This window comes from Camelus ferus, chromosome 12 (assembly GCF_009834535.1).
Source record: "Camelus ferus isolate YT-003-E chromosome 12, BCGSAC_Cfer_1.0, whole genome shotgun sequence".
NCBI classification, from domain to species: Eukaryota; Metazoa; Chordata; class Mammalia; order Artiodactyla; family Camelidae; genus Camelus; species Camelus ferus.
Genome location: NC_045707.1, coordinates 14,430,224 through 14,453,228, shown reverse-complemented (window position 1 = coordinate 14,453,228; position 23,005 = coordinate 14,430,224). Strand labels below are relative to the sequence as shown.

Genomic DNA, 23,005 nt, shown 5'->3' with positions numbered 1-23,005 from the left:
ATAAAATCATGGGTCATGCCATGAAGTAGGAACCAATCCCTGAACCATACTATTTGCTGAATAGGCCCAAGGGCCTCTTTCATTCTTGTCAGGACAGTGCTAACATCTTCCTTCCTACACAGATCGTTACAACACAGGATTTTAAATTCAACTTCAGTTAATCCAAATAGATATGCAAATAGACAGTTAAGCTCATACAATAGACAACTGTATGCAGCAATTCTGAAGGTATGTTCATCTGGAGAACATTCCCTTGCAATAAGATAAACAAAAATTCCAGCATTTCTTATTTTTTCTTTTGCTTGACAGATGGGTGTAAAAAGCAAAAGGCAAGTGTGAAAAGATAGTGAAGTTTACCTTAAAGTCCTCATTCTCAAACCCAAAAGCAAGTTATGTGAGCATGTTCTAGTCAGTCAGTTTGGTTTCAGGGAATAACCCTCACTCAAGTAATGGCAAGTTTGTTGTAATGATACATGTGAACAGGATCCCTGGAAAAGACAAACACTGAATTTCATGAAAAGCAAAAGGTATTACAAAGCCAGGGCATGGGAAGATCAGAACATACAGTAGAGCTGGATCAGATCATCTTCATTTAGGCATTTCCCCATGACGACTCACTGCATGAGTGTTTCCCATTAACACATCCTAGGACTACCAGTTTAAACTCTAGAGAAAGTGAAAATGTTTGGCTCAGGCTATAATGTATCTACTTAATTTGAACAAGGTCCCATCATAGGCTATCGAGTAACCTGTGAGTTAGTTTCTAAGCATTGGCTCAGTTGACTTTTGTACTTTCTGAAACTCATTTCCACTTAACACTTAAGAATATAATTAATGTAAACAATCTTTTCCTATCATTGTGAAGCAGAAGTCACCAAGCATTGGATTGTTCACCCACTAATAGGGAACATGAGCTGGGAGTAGACCCTTGTGAGACAGGTCAGTTTTATTCTACTGATGATGTGCTGTTGCCATGGTAACCCTGCTCAGTAGGAGAGAAACCTAAGGTTCAGACACTTGGTGTAATGTGCTTGGCTGAGGAGCAAATGAAGCGAAGCACAGTCTATGGGATTATGATTTAATGCCGCTAAGAATCCCTCCCAGGCGGAAGGATACGGAACACCAGGTGGAAGGATTTGGAAACGCCAGGAAAGACTCACTTGGCGTCCTCCTCAGGCTGTGAGTAGGAAGTGTTCCACCAGCATGGGGACCAGAGCCCTTCCGCCTGGAGCACCTGGTGGCCAGAAAGCAGCTGCCTGCTCACTCCTCACTCAACACAGGTAGGTGGGTTGTGGGGAATCTGGTGCTAAACCATTCCTAGACCATCTGCTTCTGGTTCAGAGTTTCCTACCTAGCAGAGCAGCTCCTTCAGTGCGATCTATTGAAAGTCAGCCCTCACAGAAGGGTTTATCCCTCCCGTTGTCCTTTACTCCTTGGCCCCACCCCTAGTCCCTCCCCAACTTCCCCACGTCCCAAGCAGAAGCCAGGGGCTGGCACAACGTCTGTCCATCTTCCTTCTTCCTTCCTCTCCTGGCATGCTCCACTGGGATCGGCATCTTCGCCTGCCCACAAGACCCCAATCTGCCAGGCCGGAGCGTTGGCGGGTCTCCCGTGCAAGTCCCCAGACAGCCCGGACAGCCTGGCACTAGTGGGTCCTGGAAGGCACCCGTCCAGTCTAGGCCAAGCCTCGGCCTAGCAGGCGCCGACTACCCTGAGAAAGGGGCGAGGAGGGTGCCAGGTGGAACCCTTTTTCAGGGGGGAACTGGGGCAAAGGGTGGTGTCTGTGCTTGTTCCCTATCCGGTTCATGCCTGCGTTTTCCTGCCTCCCCTACGCTAGGGGGATGTGAGGTGGGGGATGGGTGGGCTGGTCAGGCTGATCAGGGCCCTTGGGCTCTTACCTTAAAAAAAAAAAAGCCCCCCACCTGAACTTTTTAATGTAACATAAATAAAGTTGATATAGGAAGAATGGGGTGCAAGAAGATGGTAGTTTCCCAGGTTTTGGCAGAGTCCCTGGGACACACTAGCCAAGTTAGGGTCCTTGGCTTCCTTCAGGAAAAAAATTCAAGGGTGAGCAGTAGTAAAGTTAAGGTAGGTTTATTCAGAGCTACCTATGCCATAGACAGAGTGCAGGTCTTCTCAGAATGCCAGAGAGGCCACAAGGCGTGGGGGTGGTTAATGCAAAAGTAGGTTTACACACTCCATAGACAGAGTGTGGGCCATCTCAAATGGCAAGAGAGAGACCATGAAGTTCAAGGCTGTCAGTTTTTATGGGCTCAGTAAACTTCATATGCTGACAAGTGGGAGGATTATTCCAACTACTTTGGGAAAGGGGCTGGGATTCCCAGGAATTGGGCCATCACCCACTTTTTGACCTTTTATGGTCGGCCTTGAAACTGTCATGGCGCCTGTGGGAGTACCATTTGGCATGCTGTTGTATTTCAGTGAGAGTATAATGATGCTTAAAGTCTACTGGGAGTTGAATCTTCCACTATCTTGGTGCTCTTTGTTGTATCATTCTTTTGATGGTTGTACCCTGCCCACTTCCCTTCTGTCTCAAAATCACACTAATCATATTGCACGCCACTTGGAAGAGGTTCATTTTTTTTCTGGATTATGAATTATAACGTAGGCAGTCTCAAGATAGGCAGGTCAGATCAGAGTAACTACTTTTATGCAAGGTGAGATTTGAACTTTATTTTTTAGGAGGGGAAAGTTGTTATGGAACTCAGATCTGGCTGCTCACTGATCAAAAAGCAATACTGGAGAGAGGCAAATGTAGAAAGGAAAGTTGCTTTTAATCAGAATCCCGGCAGTGTGGGAAGATGGTGGACTTAGTGTCTGCAAAAAAAAAAAAAAAAACCGACTCTGAAGATTCTGCTCAGCTATGAATGTTTTTAAAGGGAAAAGGGGAACTAGTGTCACTTAATCATTGAGATGAGGGATCAGAGTCGTGCTCATCCCGCATTGTGCACAGGCTTATCTACTTCTTGTGATCTTTCTTTAGATGCTGTCTTGTTGACATAGTTTGCTGCGAGATTACTGAAGGGGAAGCTAGGGAAGAGATTGGTCATCTGTTCATTACTTATTCATTTCTACTTCTTTGATCTATGGAAAGAACCAACAGGTTAGGCAAGGTACTATGTGATCAGAAGATCTGAAAGGTGTGCTAGGGCTGGAGCTGAGTAGAACATGGAGGTGCCTGGTTTAAAGTTAGTGAAAAAAGGGGCTTCCTGTAAAGAGCTCTTTCCTGCCAAAAGCTGCTTACAAAGTGACAAGCTCAGATTTGTGTATAAAGTGATCACTCTTGGCTACGTGTGGAGGTATAATGCAGGAGGGAAATAACTAGGGTGAAGAGATTGCATTCAGAGGATTTTTTTTTTCTTGATTAGAGTGGGAATAATGAGGAGTGGATAGTTTCAAGAACTATTTAGAAGGTAAAGTTGGAATGATTTGGTGGGAGTTGGTGTGGGAAATGGAGGGAGAAAAGAGGAGGGTGATTCCCAACTTGGGTGAGTTACCAAATAATACAAGGAATTAACTTAAGAGGGATATAATATATTTTAGGCTTGTTGATACAGAGGCATCAGTGGAATGTAAAGAGTGAGATATTCAGCATTCAGATGCATAAAGGGATAAACTCTAGGAAGGGCTCTGATCTGGGATGCAGAGTTTGGCTTTAGGCTGGAAATTAAACCACAAGAATGGGTATGAGTTCCTGCTGAGAGTGAGTAGATTTGAGGTGAGCCATGAACAATGAACAGAATCTTAGAGAACCACAACATTAAGGGAAGGACCCCAGAGCAATTCTAATCACCATAGTCAAATACAGCTGAGAGCTTTGAAATAATAGATGTTGCAAAAGACTACAGGATTTAGCACTTAAGCTATTTTGGTGCTAGAACAGCTTGAGGACTTGGGGTCAGGTGAAGAGATTAGGTTTACCAGATTTCCCTTTGGCAGCCAATAACCCCAAACCCTCAATGAATTAAAGCAACAAGCATTTAATTCTTGCTGATAAATACGGTGTCCATGTTGGCATGACTCTGGTTTGACTGAGCTCATTTGGGATCAGATTCAGTTCTGCTCTACATGGCTCTCATTCTGGTACCCAGGATGAAGCATCAATAGCTACCTGGAGTAGGCAGAGGATAAGCATTTAGGAAGCAAATAGAAAAGCACAATGTCTTAAATTTTCCACTAAAAACTGGCACATTTCTCTTCTCACATTTCATTGGTCAAAGCAATCCGTATGGCCAAGTCCAGTTCAGTGGGAGTTGGGAAAACATATCCTAATCCTAAAAGTACAGGGAGGGCGGATGTCAATATTTGATGGATAGTAAGCCTAACTAAGCATAGTTGGCAAAAATGGGTAAATGGGAAGGTTGGATACTCTTTAGGAAGTTTGAAAAATAGCCAATAATTATTAACAATTAATATGGGTGAAGTACTGTTTTAAGTGTTTAATTTATAAGGATATAATTCAATCAATACAAGCAATCTACAAGTAGGTAATAATATCAGCCAATTTTGTAGATTACAAAATCAGGCACAGAAAGGTTCAGCATTGGCTCAAAGTCATTTAACTTAAAATATCAGAGCAAAGGACATGAAGGACCACAAGTTTTGGTTAACATAGAAGACTGCTTGCTGCCTAATCCCAAAGACAATGGCACGTGCTCAGCTTTCTCCTGCTCTAAATCAGGGAGCCATGTATTCTTTAAGTGCTTCTTGAGGTTCATCATCAGAATAAGTCTTAGCCTTGATTTCAGTGACTGAAATAATTTTTTAAATAACCTGTGGGCACACCACAAAGTTCATCATCTTTGTTTTCCTGGCTATAAATAATACATATAATAATTCTCATTATTGCTATACAGAAAATACCATTGAATGACTACAAGTTATATTTTAAAACACAATGAATTTAGAGGTAAATCATAAGTAGCATGTAAAAATTCTCAAAATACAAATTTGGTGTGTCATATAACATGTACTGCATATTTCATAAACCCTTGCTAAAATAATGAAAAGGAAACCACTAAAAAAAAAAAAATTGACTGAAACCCCTTGCATTCTCCAATTAGGCTAAATGGAAAAAACAGTGCTGAAAGGATGTGAACTTCTGGAGAGGTCTAAAATTTCCCATGTTGCCCAGAAGAAACATTTTCCCTCATGTTCCAGCTCTCAAGTATAGAGCAGAAGGGTTCTTGGTAGCACTCAAGTCGCTCAACTGATAATTGCTCTGGGCGAACTGTTAGCACTTTTGTCTATCTGCGAGGCTTCCCACTTAAAGCACAAACCCCTCCATGGACCTCAAGTTGATAACTTTTCTCCCTGAGATTCAACACTTTTTGGTGAATTCTTATGTTTTTCAGTGCCTCTGTATACATTTAATTCCAAAAAATAATTCAATACGTACATTTTTACTCAGTATCAATAAAATAATAGAGAAATAAATTATGATTAAATACAACTTTTGGCAGAGATGACTATATTTCCACTGACATGCCTTTGAGCAGAATTTAATCTGAACCACCCTCTCCCAGCCTGACCTCACCCTCAAAGTTTCTTTGTGCCTCCTTCTTATGCTTTTCTGTGGCATCTTTCAGCATCTAAAACACAGGGCCATCAGAAAGATTTTAGTATTAACTTACCAGATATCCTGAACCCTGTAGTCCTTTCCTAATTTATCATCTCTTTAAAGCTTGCTACCCTTACTGTGGCAAACATTTCCCCAGGGTTCTTCTCAGAGCTGCCTTTACGTCTTTATTTTTCAAGCTGTAGATGAGGGGATTCAGTAGGGGAGTGACCACACCATACTGTATGGAAAAGATGAGCTCCAGGGGTGAACCTGAGGTTGGCATGAGATAACGGAGGAAAGCTGAGCCATAGAAGAAGCTGACCACAGTGAGGTGGGAGAAGCAGGTGGAGAAGGCCTTGCTTCTGCCTGTGGTGGAGCTGATGCTCAGGATGGTGGAGACAATGCGTGTGTAGGAGAAGAAGATCAGGAAAAATGTACCAAAGCCATGCAGCACTGTGGAGCCCACCAGGACAGTGACATTGCTGGAGATATCAGAGCAGGACAAAGGGAAGAGAGAGGGCAGCTCACAGCTATAGTGGGGGATGATGTGGGCCTCACAGAAGTTCAAATTCACAGCCAAGGGGATGTTGATGACTGCATCCAGGAAGCCCAGGGCCCATGAAGCCCACACCAGATTCATGCAGAGCTGGCCGCTCATCACCTGGTTGTAGAGGAAGAGGTAGCAGATGGCAGCATAGCGGTCATAGGCCATCACTGAAAGCAAGAAGATTTCTGTTCCTCCAATGTCAAACACAAAGAAAGCTTGAGTCAGGCAGCCCTCTTTTGAAATGATTTTCTTTTTAGACAGGAGGCTCTCCAGAAGCTTGGGCACTGTGACTGAAGAGAAGCAAAGATCCAGGAAAGAGAGGTGACTCAGAAAAAAGTACATGGGAGTGTGGAGGTGAGAATCAGCCCTGATCACCAGCAGCATCATCAGGTTCCCCATCCTGGTCAGGAGGTAAAGCCCCATGAAGAGCACAAAGAGCAGTATCTGGACTTTGGGGTCAGCTGATAGCCTGAGGAGAATGAATTCAGCGATGGTGCTATGGTTTCTCAAGGCCATTTAGAAAGGAGATTTCCTAGAAATAAATATAGGAATGGTCCTGAAACTTCTCTTTACTACACCCAATTATGGAGGAAGGGATCTACTTTTATGCACTTACTCTTAATTATTTCGACTTCACATATGCCCTTTTCAAATGTCTATAATCTTTACTTCATCTTCTGGTGTTGTTTCAATCTCACAATGACATTTCCATGGCTGCTATTCTACTTTAAAGACTGCTAAAGAAATTTGCTAATTTGTGCAGATCTTCTCCATAACTAATTTATTCTGTCTCCTTCAACTGGGCGCTGCTTTGTCAACAATATACTGTACATGTTTTGTAAATTGTGGCAGAGTTGCTAGGGGGCTATTTCAACATTGGTCTTCTTTCCTCTGTTTCCCAGTCTGTTCTCCTTACAGTTCAGAATCCTCCTAAGGTTCATAACTTTAATATTATTTTATCTTTCTTTAGCTTTTATCATTGACACTACACACTAACATATATTGTAAATTTGACCCTCTGGAATAAGATTAAAAGATGAGTGAGGAAGAGTGTGTGTGTGTGTGTGTCTGAATTTTGGATATTGGGAGAAAGGATAAGGAGGATATTGCTGACTCCTTTTTGCAAATTAAAAATTTGACTATTATAAATTATGTAACTCATCCAAGTCCCTAGTTTGTATACTTAGATTCTATAAGACCTCAAGACACCAGGCTTTCTTCTATGTAGTGACTTTCATTTAAGGCTTGGTTTTCATCTGGTGATCATTTTACAATATATACAAATATTAAATCATGTTGTTTACCTGAAACTAATAAAATGTTATATGTCAATCACATCTCAATAAAAAATTTTCATTTTCTCATTTAATTTCACAAAACATTCTGGGTAGCTCATTATATCCTAATTTTTCAGATGTACAATTAGAAGTATGTGTCTTGTCTTACCAGAGTGAATAAGTGACTACGCTAGGACCTAACCTGCCTTCATTATTGTTTTCTCATCTGGCACTTTTGCCTTCCATTTTCTTATGTATTTCTTAAAGACGCTTGCTCTCCTCCTGTGGCAGCCATTGAGGTGCTCCAATTGGGTCTATCTTAAAGAAGTTAACATTCAGCTGAAAATGATAAACTTGCTGACAGGATCCAGTTGAGGCTTTGAGATCTACTGCAGCTTTAACTGAGCCCAAACTCTTCCCAGGCAGTCAATGACTGCGCATACCTTAGATACTATGTCTTGGCCGTTTCCACCCTCTCTAAGGGGCAACCATTGCTCCAGAGCTCCCACTGGGTTGGATGAATCCTTATCAGATCTGTATTGGAGTCTGAGGCTCTCCCTAGACAATTCTGCTCTCCTTCCCTCTTTCCTGTCACCAGTGTCATATCTGGATCATGGTCTGAAGGCTTTTCTGGCCCTGTTCTGATTTCCCTCACCCCACAAAAATCACAGGTAGTACTGCTTCTACTTCAGTGTTTGTTCTGGGAGGACCTCAACAGATATACTTCCCCTCTATGCCAGTTCATTAGCCCACCCACCATAAGCAACTCTCTTCATTTTATACCATTGCTGAGTCACTGTCTTGTTTTGCCTGTTAGTGATCAGAATGTTTATGACACATTTCTCTCTTTTCTTTTCCCCCTGCAGTGATACTACAGTTCCTTGAAGAGAGTGATTTATGCTCTAAATTACTTCCTATCTCTGTGCCATAACACTTGGCCCAGTGAAAAGCACATTTGGTGGATCTTCCATCACAAATGGGTTGAATGAAACAAGGAAGTAATGAAGTGAATTGGACAGACTGTTTAGCTAATTTTCTTCAGGAAAGTCTGTAGAACTATAAGCTTGATAAGAGTTCAACACTAAGAAGACAACAAAGTGGGAAGCAAAGAATGGTGTATGTGTATGTATGTGTTTGTGTGTGTGTGTACAGATTGTCTCAGTTTTGAGTAACTGGTAGTGAACTTAACATTTCCCATGCCTACTAGTCCACTTCATATCAGAAAGGCTATTAAAGCCCATAACATTCACTTGGTCGTTTATTTTTTCTTAACATTAATTTATTTGGTTTATTTATTCATTCATTCTTTCATATACCCTTCCATTAACTTATTTTTCTCCACATTTATTCATTTATTTTGATCATTCTTCCATCTAATCACCCATAACCCCAACAATTCATTCATGAATTGCCTACTATAGGTCAGGTTATGCTGGGCATAAAGAGGAAAACAGCCTTGCATATACTTATGTTGAACCGTTACATGCATGCACCATTTTCTTCTAGATTTTAAGTTACTCTTGTCCAGATGACTTCTCTTTCTAGACTTTTCCCTCATATTTATTTTTAAATTCATTATGGGACTGTACATTCAGGTTGTTTCTCTTCATGAAACCTCCCTCACTTGGTGACTTCACACAGTCTTCTGACTAGTCCCTTTGCCGCGTTAGTCTATCCTTTATTCTCTACCTTTGTTCTCACACCACAGAGTGTGATGCTGGTGTTGCCCAAAGGACTCATAACAAGTCCTGAAAAACTAGCCAGTTTTCCAGTCCTTGTCCTTTTATTTTCTTGGACAAAGAAATACGGAGATCCTTTCTCCACTATTAATACTGAACATTCACAAAGATTTCCAGACTATGAGTCTTACCAGAACTTAGATCCAGATTGCATCTCAGTCTGTCCAGTAGGTGAATCTGTAATTCAGGATGACTCAAATTAACTCTGCTTCAGCAAACAAAGCGTGCAACTTGCTGGAAAAAAATCTTTTTTAAGAAGCCTTTCTTATCTCTGAGTTTGTCAATCCTAGCAAAGTGAATAGTTTCTCTACTATCTTCACTAGCAAAGTGACAATCACAACAAACACTAATTAATTTATATCATTATCTTTTAGAATTAGAAAATGTCTCCAAGTATTTGGAATTTTCTGAATAAGTTAGGCAGATAAGTCTCTCATTCTACATTTAATTTTTAAAGTATACCTGACCACAGTGTTTATTTGTGTTTCCAACTCTGCACCAAAGAACATACCAGCCTCTATAGAAAATATTGGAGAACTGTCATTTAAAGATCCAAATCTGGAAAACTTTGGTCCTGGAATGAGGGCCTACATGACTCAGCAGTGGGGCAGGAGGCAGGCTGGATATTGTGATTCTGTTTGGTTATGAAACAGTCCTGACACAGACCTTTTTTACAGTTGAGGAACCGAGACACAGAAAACTTAGGCAAGAGTTAGAGTTGGAATTTAGGCTCTGGAACTTGGCCTGTGACATATATTGTCATATCCTATCCAAGAAAACAGGTATCTAGGGCTGTCCTTGGAGAATGAGACCTGTAACATATAACATGAGGTATCAAAGTCTTGTTGCCCTTACATGTATTTAATTTTAAAATGTTAGTTAATTGCATAAGTACTGGGATTGATGGATTATTGAGAATGAGAAGGGAGAGAGGTTCAGTGTTTCCTCTATTCACTGAATGAGGGAATAGATTGCATAACCAAATGCTGGTGAGATGGGATAGGAATTGGATACTCAATAAAGTGGTATAAAGACCATGGATATCTAGATAGGCACCCAGACTGGGGAAGGGATGAAATTTGGAGGGAACTGAAAGGAACTTTTTGAATTCAGATATTTTCCTTCAAACCTGTTCAGACTTATGTCCCTCTCTCTGTGTGCTTCACATCATCAGAGTTTGTTGGGGTCAAGGAGAACCAGTAATAACAAAAAATTGAACTTTTTTTATAGTATATTTGGTTTGGCCATCCTAGAAGAAGAGGGTTTCCTCTGAGTTACCGTTACTCTGGTATATTCTCTGATCTGCTCTGATGTACTCTTTGCTATAAGCTCTCTACTCTAGTATACTCTCCCCATCCACCTTGACCTTTATTCTCCTACCTGCTGGTCCCAGGTTTCACTGCACTGCTAGAGCCCAGGCCAGTGTGGAGTTTGAACCCAGAATGCAAGATGTACCTGATTCCGACTCAGCGTAATTTATTGAGATTCTCCCCAAGTGGCTACTCAGAGTGAGCACAAAGTTCCTATTGTATGGAAAATGTGATTCCTAGGGCAGGGAGCTCAGTCTCCGGGAGGCAGAAAGTTGATGAGAAGACAGGAAAAGAAGGGTGGATTAGGAGAGGGAAAGAAAGGGACCAGGAAAGAGAGAGGAAAAACTTCAGAGCAATCATAGTGGACATTACCGAGTTCTAGGCTTTTTATGACTCAGATTTCCTGTTGCTCTGGTCTTTTCATAATGGGATCTCATCTGGACTCTGATGGTCTGTATGCCTATGGAACCGATACTTCTGTATCCTAGTTACAGGAAAGGCAAGAAGTCCTTTTATTTTTCTGGTTGAAGGTCATGGTGAGAGCAGAAAACTAATGCTCCAAGTATCTTCTTAAAGGCAGAAGCTACAAGACATGCATCCTCTGAGCCCTGAATTCGTCCAGCTTTTCTCTCCTACAAATTACATGGAAAGACTATCAACAACAAAAGATGTGAGGAGCTTCTCTCTAATGGTCTCAGGTTCAACCACATAGGCATCTCTTTGTATAATTTCTTCTCTGATTCTAAATACAGCTGTAGGAGAATCTGTGAAGTGAGTGACCCTCACATATAATCCTTCAGAAGGGTAAATATAGATCAGGCAGTCAGTAATTGGCTGGCTGAGTCTGGCAGCCCAGAATATGAGGGAGCTAATATCTTTTTTTTTTTTTTAATTTAAGTATAATTGACTTACAGTATTACATTAGTTTCAGGTACAGAACATAAGCCAGTGTCCTTTATTCCCTGAGGCCACAGCCTGAAACCCAATTTGAAAGTCATTAACTAGACAAGTTGAAATTTGTAAGAGCCTTAGATGATTCCATTAAGTATGGTCTTTTGGAACTTCTGTGTTGAAGCTGTGACCTTGGATGAGAACTCTATCCCCAAATATGGTGCCTTGCCATACTGAATATTTCATGGTGAAGGAATTTGAGAAGTGGGCATGTGAAGGAAGGATTTTCTGATTTTCTCCGAAGCAGATCATGAAACCCCTGTGAGAGGTGCCCTCCCTATACCTGGAGGAAAGGGACATCCTTATCTCCAAGATGAAGGGACACAGAGAGGAATCTGAATGAACTGGCCTTGCTAATCATACTCCTCTCCCTCTAGTTTACTACACGTAGCTCACCTTTGTCCTACAACATCTTTCCATGACTTTCTAGTCTTTCTACAAAAACACTCAGGTTTGTACCCTTAACACTGTGGTGGTAATCATATAGCAATATGTAAATTCATCAAAACAATATATCGTACATTTTAAACTTACACAATATTTTATGTCAATTATATCTTGATAAAGCTGGGAAAAAAATCACTCAAGTTTCTTCATGCCTTCATTTTCTTATGAAGGCTCCAATGTCACATAAAACTTACATTAAATAAATTTGTATGCTTTTCTCTTGTTAATTTGTCTTTTGTTACAGGAATCCTAGTCATGAACTTAAGGTACAGGAAAAGAAATTTTCCCTCGTTATAGGTGTAAATATCCTAATTGACTTTAGAACCCATGGATTCATACAGTATTTAGAGAACTAGTTAGTAATCTTTCTTCTTTTAATCTTGAGGAATTCTAAAGAAATGAGAATTCAAAAAGAGAGAAAGAAAATAAAGAACATAATCCGAACACAATCCCCTTGTTTTATTTATTTATTTATTTTTTAAAATATATTTTTATTGAAATATAGTCAGTTTACAATGTTGTGTCAATTTGATGTACAGCACAATACTTCAGTCATATAGGAACATACATATAATCATTTTCATATTCTTTTTCACCATGTTACTACAAGATATTGAATATAGTTCCTTGTGCTATACAGTATAAACCTGTTGTTTATCTATTCTACATATAGTAGTTAGTATCTGCAAATATCGAACTCCCAGCATATCCCTTCCCACCCGCTTCCTCTCCTGGTAACCATAAGCTTGTTTTCTATGTCTGTGCGTCTGTTTCTGTTTTGTAAATAAGTTCATTTATCTTTTTTTTTTTAAGATTCTACATTATAAGTGATATCTTATGATATTTTTCTTTCTCTTTCTGGCTTACTTCACTTAGAAATGACATTCTCCAGGTCCATCCATGTTGCTGCAAATGACATTATTTTATTCTTTTTTATGGCTGTGTAGTATTCCATTGTGTGTGTGTGTGTGTGTGTGTGTGTGTGTGTGTGTGTGTGTGTGTGTGTGTGTGTGGTATATATATATACCACAACTTCTTTATCCAGTCATCTGTCAATGGACATTTAGGTTGTTTCCGTGTCTTGGCTATTGTAAATAGTTCTGCTATGAACATTGGGTTGCATGTATCTTTTTTTTTTTTATTGAGTTATAGTCAGTTTACAATGTTGTGTCAATTTCCAGAGTAGAGCACAATTTTTCAGTTATACATGAACATACATATATTCATTATCACATTCGTTTTCACTGTGAGCTACCACAAGATCTTGTATATATTTCCCTGTGCTATACAGTATAATCTAATTTATCTATTCTATATATACCTGTCAATATCTACAAATTTCGAACTCCCAGTCTGTCCCTTCCCACCCATCTCCCCCTGGCATGTATCTTTTTCAATTAAGATTCCCTCTGGATATATGCCTAGGAGTGGGATTGCTGGATCATATAGTATGTCTGTTTTTAGACTTTTGAGGAATCTCCATACTGTTTTTTCATAATGGCTGCACCAAACTACATTCCTGCCAATAGTACAGGAGGGTTCCCTTTTCTCCACAGCCTCTCCAGCATTTATCATTTGTGGACTTTTGAATGATGGCCATTCTGACTGGTGTGAGGTGATATCTCATTGTAGTTTTGATTTGCATTTCTCTGATAATTAGTGATATTGAGCATTTTTCATGTGCCTCTTGGCCGTTCATATATCTTCATTGGATTATTGCTTGTTTAGATCTTCTGCCCATTTTTGGATTGGGTTGTTCATTTTTTTCTTATTAAGTTGTATGAGCTGTTTATATATTCTGGAAATTAAGCTCTTGTCAGTCTCATCTTTTGCAAAAGTTTTCTCCCATTCTGTAGGTTGTCTTTTGTTTTCCTTATGGTTTCCTTTGCTGTGCAAAAGCTTATAAGTTTAAATAGGTCCCATTTGTTTATTTTTTATTTTATTTCTATTGCTTGAGTAGATTGCCCTAGGAGAACATTGCTGAGATTTATGTTGGATAATGTTTTGCCTATGTTTTCTTCTGAGGTTTATAGTGTCTTGTCTTATGTTTAAGTCTTTAAGCCATTTTGAGTTTATTTTTTTGTATGGTGTGAGGAAGTATTCTAACTTCATTGATTTACATGCAGCTTCCAGTTTTCCCATCACCATTTGCTGAAGAAACTGTCTTTACTCCATTGTATGTTCTTGCCTCCTTTGTCAAAGATTAATTAACCAAAAGTTTGTGGATTTATTTCTGGGTTCTCTATTCTGTTCCATTGATCCATATGTCTTTTTTTGTACAAATACCATGCTATTTTGATTACTGTAGCTCTGTTGTATTGTTTGAAGTCTGGGAGAGTTATTCCTCCAGCTTCATTCTTTTTCTTCAGTAATGCTTTGGCAATTCTGAGTCTTTTGTGATTCCATATAAATTTTAGGATTACTTGTTCTAATTCTGTAAAAAATATCCTGGGTGATTTGATAGAGAGCACATTAGATCTGTAGATTACTTTGGGTAGTATGGCCATTTTAACAATATTAATTCTTCCAATCCAGGAACATGGGATATCTTTCCATTTCTTTAACTTATCTTTAATTTCCTTAGTCAATGTTTTGTAGTTCTCTGCATATGAGTCTTTCACTTCCTTGGTCAGATTTATTCCTAAATATTTTTTTTTTGGATGCAATTTTAAAAGGGATTTTTTTTTTACTTTCCTTGTCTGATATTTCATTGTTAGTGTAAAGAAATGCAACTGATTTCTGTATGTTAATCTTGTATCCTGCTACCTTGCTGAATTTTTTTATTAGCTCTAGTAGGTTTTGTGTGAAGCCTTTAGGGTTTTCTATGTATATCATCATGTCATCTGCATATAATGACAATTTTACCTCTTGTCTTCCAATTTGGCTCCCTTTTATTTCTTTTTTTTTTTTTTTTTTGTCTAATTGCTATGGCTAGGACTACCAATATTATATGGAATAGAAGTGGTGAGAGTGGGCATCCTTATCTTGTTCCAGATTTTAGTGGGAAGGCTTTCAGCTTTTCACCATTGAGTATTATGCTGGCTGTAGGTCTGTCATAAATAACTTTTATTATGTTGGGCTATATTCCTTCTATACCCACTTTGGTAAGAGTTTTTATCATAAATGGGTGTTGAATTTTATCAAAGGCTTTTTCTGCATCTATTGAGATGATCGTGTGATTTTTGTCCTTTCTCTTGTTGATGTGGTGTATCACATTGATTGATTTGTGTATGCTGAACCATCCTTGTGTCCCTGGGATGAATCCAGCTTGATCATGGTGTATGATCTTTTTTATGTGTTGTTGGATTCTGTTTGCTAATCTTTTGTTGAGGATTTTTGCATCTATGTTTATCAATGATATTGGCCTATAGCTTTCTTTTCTGGTAGTGTCTTTGTCTGGCTTTGGTATCAGGGTGATGGTGGCTTCATAGAATGCAAACTCAGAATCTTTGGATTCACAATAATAGGTTCCACTTTTGCTATTCCAGGCAGTTTCTCAACTCTTCATTCCTTTTCCTATATAATTCCCGTTAAATACTCATCCAATGTCCTATTCTCTTATCTTTTTATAGGTCCATCCATGAACATCTGCATTCTAATCAGAATGGCAATATTCAGACTCAGATGCTAAATCCAATTAAATTATAATCAGGAACAGAGAAGAATAACCAACTGGTCAATATTAAGAACTATTTTCATCTCTGGGTTTGTCAAATTCTGTTGAGTTTGGATATTACAATATCAAAATAAAATATTGAACTAATTTTTTCCAAGAATCTGAAAATTTCTAAGATGTTGAGATTTACTATCTGAATTATCCAGGTTATCATTTCAGTTATACACACCAGGGTAGGTCTTGTCAGAAGGCCTCTAAATATTTTGTCTCTAAATCCCTAACCTGAGAAAGGTGCCAAAACTGTTGGTGAGGAACACACTTCTAAAACTTCCATCTTAGGCCAAACGGTACAGAATCCCCTAGTGAGGCAAGCAACAGCCTATGTTAGTAATTTTAGACATATCACAGCTGAGTGCCAAAGCCAGAGCCTCTGATTAGTGATAACTTCCTGTGAGTGAAAAGAAGCAAGTCCCAACAATACATAGATCATAATCCTATTTATTTACATTCAGAAACAGGTGAAACTAAATCACATAAAGAAAACCAAGGGAATGATGAACAAATTCAGAGTAGTGTCAGTTTGGGGGAGTGGAAGAGGTGGTAAAATGAGTAATTTTTTCAGCTGGGTCATGGGTACATGTGCATTCATTTCATAACCACTCTTTAACTTGTATAGATGTGTTTTGTACCTTTTTTTCTATGTGATATTTTTCTAAAGATAAAATGATAAAAGGAATGGAATAGGTTGCAAAGGTTTTAATAGTAAAAAAAACAAAGAACATAATGAAACTAGGGTAAAATTGAAAAACTTGTGAACTGTCACTTTTAGCAAGTCTCCCTCTCTGGCATATTTGCTGCCTTTTTTTGTCACCTGTCTTACAGGAAGAATCTTCAGGCCTGCTAAGGGGATCGTGTTCCTGAGAAATTAATACTGGGAATTTCCCCATAAATTCATACTCTCAGTAATAAGCACTCAGATTTATGGTGGATTGTTATCAATTAATTATACCTCTTGGGAAGACCAATGTTCAGGCAAGTTCTCCCCGAATTTCTAGAGGGCAGAAGGGCATAAACACCCTTGAGAGAATGGCCAGAAGAACTTCTCTAAGGCCCAGACAGGATCCTTTCACTGATGGGGCAGTACAGTAAGCAGTGTGGTAACACCATGGGCATTGAAGCTCAAGGGCACTGCCCCTCCAATGGGGAGAACACTGCTGAGCCCCTAGATTTACAAGGATATCTTCATGCTGCTAGAGTTTCATGTCTTTTATAAGTAAAAGACAACAACAAGTAAAAGCAGAGGGAATTTGAGTGAATCTATTGGTACCTTTCTCTCGATCACTTTCCTCCATTGACATCTGTGCACTGACTATAAAACTGGCCTTCATCCCAGGGTGCAGCTACATGCACTTTCCTTCACCACAGGAAGCTCGACTGTGGAGGGTTAGCTGGTGCATCACCTTAGGTCAAAGAAACCAAAGAAAGCCTTGAATATCTTGTCTATGAAAGGGGATAATGCATATAGAATTTTCTGGAGAATCAATTGAAAAGAGGTTACAGCTGTGGGTTATGAATGGCTAGATGAGGATGAAAAGCCTTTAAAACAGACAACTGGAGCAAAATGAGTTTATGAAAAAGGCTTAAGAAACATGCAAGTACATATTAAGTAAATTCAATAATTTTTGCTTATTTTTTGCCCCCTTTCACTCAAATACAGTAATTTAGACAACTGTAAAATGTATATTAAACAAACCAGAAACAGTGAGAGTGATGCCTTAAAATCGGCAAACCACCAATCCCTACACAGCAACCAGGTGTTTGACAGCTGAGAGATAAGAGACAAAAATGGTTCAGGATTCACCTGTGATGAGATCAAACCCAATTATTTGTCTAAGGCCTGACCTCTACAAGGAAAAGAACAGTGATGAGCTCAGCCAGTTGGAGAAAACATAAACCTGAATGAAGACTGTGAGGAACAAAGTTTCTGGAGCCAGGGAGCCTCCATGCAGCCTCTCACACTGAACATCTGGCCACCATACTGCACATTTGGACATTTTATCTGAGTCTGAGCTCTGCCTCAGTATGTTCATTGTCTCTCTGCAGAACTTTTAGCTTTTTATGCCTGTCTTCTATGACCGCCCAATTGGACTTCTATCTTTCTACTCTCTAACTCTTCTATGACTTTTCTGTCTTACAGATCCAGGACCCTACATTCTTATCAAGTGTATGGCTTTTAATGTATTCCCCAGAGTCAATAAAAATAATGACAGATTCATGAAACTAATGATTTTACTGAGGCAAATGTTTCAGAAAGAGAAAAATGAATCAATTTGTTCATAACAAAACTTTCTAGATTAAGGTGATTACTTAATAACTTGCTTTTCCTTTAAAAGAAAATAAAGTGAACTATCCTTCCTGTAATCACTTTATGCCATCCTCTCATGCACTTCTAGTTTAGGTTGCGGAATCTCACATCACAAGTAGTCAGGAGTATTCCCGACTACTGTAAACTCACCCCATGTCTTTTTATACACAAATTTACTCCAATTCTTCACCATCCTCTGTTTTTATTTCAGCACCTGATATGTTGCAAATACTTTTCCAAAGTTCTTTGCAGAGCTGCCTTCACCTCCTTGTTTTTCAGGCTGTAAATGAGGGGATTCAACATGGGAATGACTACAGTATATTGCACAGAGAAGATCAACTGCATGGGGGAACCCGAATTTGGCATGAGATGGCGGAGCAAACCTGAGCCAAAGTAAAGTGTCACTGCAGTGAGGTGGGAGGAGCAGGTGGAGAAGGCCTTGCTTCTGCCTGAGGTAGAGCTGATGCTCAGGATGGTGGCGATAATGCGGACATAGGATAGGAAGACCAAAAGGAAGGTTCCCAGCCCATGCAGAAGAGTGGAACAGAGCAAAGCAATGAGGTTCCTGGATATATCAGAGCAGGACAGCGGGAGGAGAGAGGGCATTTCACAGCTGTAGTGAGGGATGATTTTGGCCTCACAGAAGATCATGTTCATTGCTAGGAAGATATTGATGAGTGCGTCCAGAAAGCCCAGGCCCCAGGAGCCCCACACAAGCTGCATGTACAGCTGTTTATTCATGGTCTGTCCATAAAGCAATGGGCGGCAGATGGCGACATAGCGGTCATAAGCCATCACGGAAAGCAGACAGGCTTCAGTCCCCGCAGCAACAAACACAAAGAAGACCTGGGCCAGGCAGCCCTCCACAGATATCATTTTCTTTTGAGACAGGAGGTCCTTCAGTAGCTTGGGCACAGTGACTGAAGACAAGCAGATATCAACAAAAGAGAGGTGACTCAGGAAGAAGTACATGGGCGTGTGGAGGTGGGAGTCAGCCCTGATCACCAGCAGCATTGTCAGATTCCCCATCAGGGTCAGGAGGTAGATCCCCAGGAATAATACAAAGAGCAGAGCCTGGATGTGAGGGTTGGCAGACAGTCCAAGGAGGATGAACTCTGTGACAGTGCTGTGGTTCCCCAAGTCCATTTACAAAGGCTTTTCCCTAGAAATAATATAAAAAGACATGGAAGCCCAAAGGCTGTTTCCCTCAAGGAAGTTTTTCATTGCATCGGTTCTCTTTTCATATCACTATGATTCAGTAAACATTTTTGCCTCCTATTATGACCTGGGTTTGTATCAGTTACTTCAAACAAAAAGGTAATTAGGATATGCTGCCTGCTACTAATATTGTCTGTTGAAAAATATGGATATGCAGACTAAATATATAACCAGAATTAATGCAATGGGAGCTCAAACTGTGATTTAGTGAGGGCCAATAGTAACACTACATTGGGTGAATTTGACATTTTAAAGAAAGTGTATGACTGCTCTTGGAAAATGTTCCTGACAGATATTTAGTTTGCCTGAACATTTGGTTCGTGTTCAAATGCTCAGGAATGAGAAAAATCAAGTCATTTTTGGTTAAACATAGGTCGTTCTGAGGAGCTGAAGCCTAGGAAATAAGTGGGCATCAGAGATCTTGGCTAGATATGTGGGCTCCTATATCAGACTAGGTTCAAATTTCAGCTCCACCTCTAATTAGCTACATGACTTTGTACAAGATGCATAAAGCTGTTTGCTTTGATTTCCTTATGTATAAAACACAGATATAACAGTACCAAGAGAGATTCTAGGATTAAATATGAAATTATAAAGTTCTTTAAAAGCACCTATTATTATTATGATTATTTGAGATTGTGAGTCTAATCAAATGACACCTAAATCCTCACATATAGTGAAACATTATCGAAGACCAAACCCATTGCTGTTAATGCTGTTGTTGTTGTTGTTATTATTTTATATGTCTTTATCAGAAGAGGTGTAAAAAAAATCACACTGAAATCACTACCAGTAGCTGTGCTCCTCTGCTCATGACCACAGTTGTAAGGTAAATTGGAATTTTAGAATGATTTTGAAGTGGAGCAATTTGCAATTTTTGTGGACGCTTTCACTCAGAAAGGACAGCATGTAATTGTCACCAATGGGTACACCTGCCACACCGCGCAGATGACAAGGGCGAAAACGTGGTTGGGACTCAGTGTAGACCCCTGGGCCCACCTGGAAGAGCATTACTAGGGTGGATGTGTTCCCAGGTCAGGTCAGAATTTCCAGGAAAGGAAGCAAGAGGAATGCTTGAAAGGAATTCATGCCAGGGAAGACTTAAAGCAGCAGCCAGGATAGAGGACTCTGCCCAGTACTATGCTTTCTGGGCCTCACTCCAAGACAGTACAGCAAACAGGTTTGGAAAGTCACCCTGTAGGACGGTGAGAGTTTGATTCAAGAGCTCTTACCTTCTGCTGGAAGTTCCCAGGGCTGCTGCTCTCTGCCCCTCAGGAGGAGGGCTCCACCCACTGACTTCTTCTGTTCATGTTTGGAGGCCTGTTTAAACCGGCATATGACATTCAATCCTTTCTATTCCTGTTTTGTACAGATATTTAGATGAACTTTCGACTTTCCTCCTGAGACACTGTCCTTAGTGTCCATATCCCAAATGTCTCCTTCACGGCGAGGTTGTGTTCATGTCTCTCAGCTCCGTTTCTCAGACGTCTTCAGGCCTGGATGACTACAGGGCTCCATGTGCTGGAACACTGACTATTCACCAGTGATTTCCATCTCTGTCCTCACACCCTCAAATCTGACTTTGGGTTACCCACAGAACTCATTATGGTGCCTCAGTCCATTTCCTGGTCCTGTCCATTCCCAGCAAGACCAAAGCTTAGCCAAGGAGAAGTTCTGATTCTTACTCATTAACCCCTGGCCATGAACTCACCTCAGAATCCTTCCCACACCCCCAAAACAGATTACCTGTACATCCTGTCCAATAAGTCAATCTGTTCTCCAGCGTGGCTGTAGGACTTCGATCTAGCTCCATCTACTAAGAAGGAAAATGACCTGCAGGAAGTGGCTTCTAAGTCTTATAACATGAGAGAATTTATAAAATCCTATTGATGATGAAACGCTTTTACTGAATTCTACACTGTTAAACTTACATAGCTATAGGGCAGTTTCTTTCTTACTTTTTTTTTTTTTTTTTGAGAGGTCTCAAATACACCTTATTTTCCTTCTTTCCAGTATCATGTCTCAGCCACACAGCATTGTCTGGGTTTAACCAGTCCACGGGACGGCTATGATTAGGCAGCTGGTTGGTTTGATTCCTTGCCTCTGGCAGCGCCAGGGATGGTGAGGGCAACAGCTTTTATATTACATAGTCACAATCTGAAGTTCCAAGAACTGTTTTCAACATTGAATTTTATAAGAACCAATGGGGACCTCTTAGGTGTGGCCTTTGGAACGTTTAGGTGATGAAATGACCTATGAATATTAATTCAAAATTTCTGAGTCTAGTGGGAGTTAAAGGTAGAAAGAGTGGCCAAAGGCATATTTGCCTGGCTTCCCAAGCAGGAAAGGAATAATTTTCAGTTGATACTGCAAGGGTTGCATCTTCTCTCTGGGACTTCTCAGGCAAAATCATCTCCTGTTAACTTTTGCTGTGTAAACGTGATTTGATGATCAAATAAGTAAAAAGACAAAGCTAATAAGTGCAGTTATTTGCCTAAACTGTATACTCCAATCTATTTCTTTATGTGCTTATTTAGTTTCCTACGTAGGACCTTGTTATAGTTTGAGTACTCCCAATTTGGGAGTATTTAGGAACACATTTATTTGATAAATTTATTGTAATCTTAAGTACAAGTAGACTTACATAAATCAAAATTTCCATTTGTTTATTTACAATGAACTATAAGGTTTCATCCAAACTAGACTGTTCTGGCATAATTTTTCCCCTCACTCTTTACTTGTCAATTAAGTAAATAACAAATGAAACACAATTTAAGGATGTTTGGAATAAGTAAGTCCACTTTTTTAGAATATTTGCTTTCCTTGTGAATCTATATAGATCTTAAAGTATTTTGGTTTTATTATTTAATACGATTAATTTTAACTGAACTATAGTTGATTTACAATATTGTGTTAGTTTCAGGTGTACAGAAAAGTGATTCAGTTATATATAAATGTACATATATATTCTTTAGGTTCTTTTCTAAGTATTACTAGATATTAAATATAGTTCCCTGTGCTATACAGTAAATCCTTGTTTATTTTATGTGTGTATGTGTTAATCCCATACTCTTAATTTATCCCTCCCCCACCTCTTTTTTTTTTAAGATTCCATATCATATAGTATTTGTCTTTCTCTGTCTGACTTCATTTAGTATGATAATCTCTAGGTCCATCCATGTTGCTGCAAATGGCAATATTTCATTTTTTTTTATGGCTGAGAAATACACACACACACACACACACACACACACACGGGTATATATATACCACATCTTCTCTATCCATTCATCAGTTGGTGGACACTTAGGTTGCTTCCATGTCCTAATTATTGTAAATAGTGCTGCTATAAACACTGGGGTGCATGTGTCTTTTCAAATTAGAATTTATTCTTTTCTGGATATATGCCCAGGAGTAGGATTGCTGGATCATATGGTAACTCTATTTTTAGTCTTTTAAGGAACCTCCAGACTGTTTTCCATAGTGGCTGCACCAATTTACGTTCCTACCAACAGTGTAGGAGAGTTTCCCTTTTCTCCACATCCTCTCCAGCATTTATTATTCATAGACTTTTTGATATTGGCTATACTGTGCAGTGTGAGTTGATACCTCATTGTAGTTTTGATTTGCATTTCTCTAATAATTAGCAACGTTAAGCATCTTTTCATGTGCCTGTTGGCCATCTGTATGTCTTCTTTGGAGAAATGTCTGTTTAGGTCTTCTGCCCATTTTTAATTGGGTTGTTTGGTATTTTTTGGCTTTTATTATTTTATGATTATAACATTTATTCACTTATGTGTCTGAAAGTTTACACATTTGTGAATGTGCACATTGAAGGGTCCCATGGCAAGAAACAGTCGGGTTTTGGAAGGTGTGTTTGAGGTTGCTCTCTATCTCTATATACAAACTCACTTTCTTCAGCACCTTCAGTTCATTTTGCTTGTATCAAAGGGC

The 23,005-nt window shown here is 39.5% G+C and overlaps 2 protein-coding genes and 1 non-coding gene across 3 annotated transcripts; all 3 read right to left on the bottom strand.

Moving 5' to 3' along the window:
- Positions 1-120, bottom strand: LOC116667839. The gene has a single exon (XR_004324897.1). It is a non-coding gene; the product is annotated as a U6atac minor spliceosomal RNA (small nuclear RNA).
- Positions 121-5,714: 5,594 nt separating this feature from the next.
- Positions 5,715-6,644, bottom strand: LOC102513223 (olfactory receptor 8S1-like). The gene has a single exon (XM_006177728.2). It carries the CDS (start codon positions 6,642-6,644, stop codon positions 5,715-5,717), a length of 930 nt encoding a protein of 309 aa, XP_006177790.2.
- An 11,396-nt stretch (positions 6,645-18,040) lies between these two features.
- LOC102512973 (olfactory receptor 8S1-like) lies at positions 18,041-18,979 on the bottom strand. Its single transcript, XM_006177727.2, has one exon. The coding sequence runs from the start codon at positions 18,977-18,979 to the stop codon at positions 18,041-18,043; it is 939 nt and encodes a 312-aa protein (XP_006177789.1).
- Positions 18,980-23,005: the final 4,026 nt, after the last annotated feature.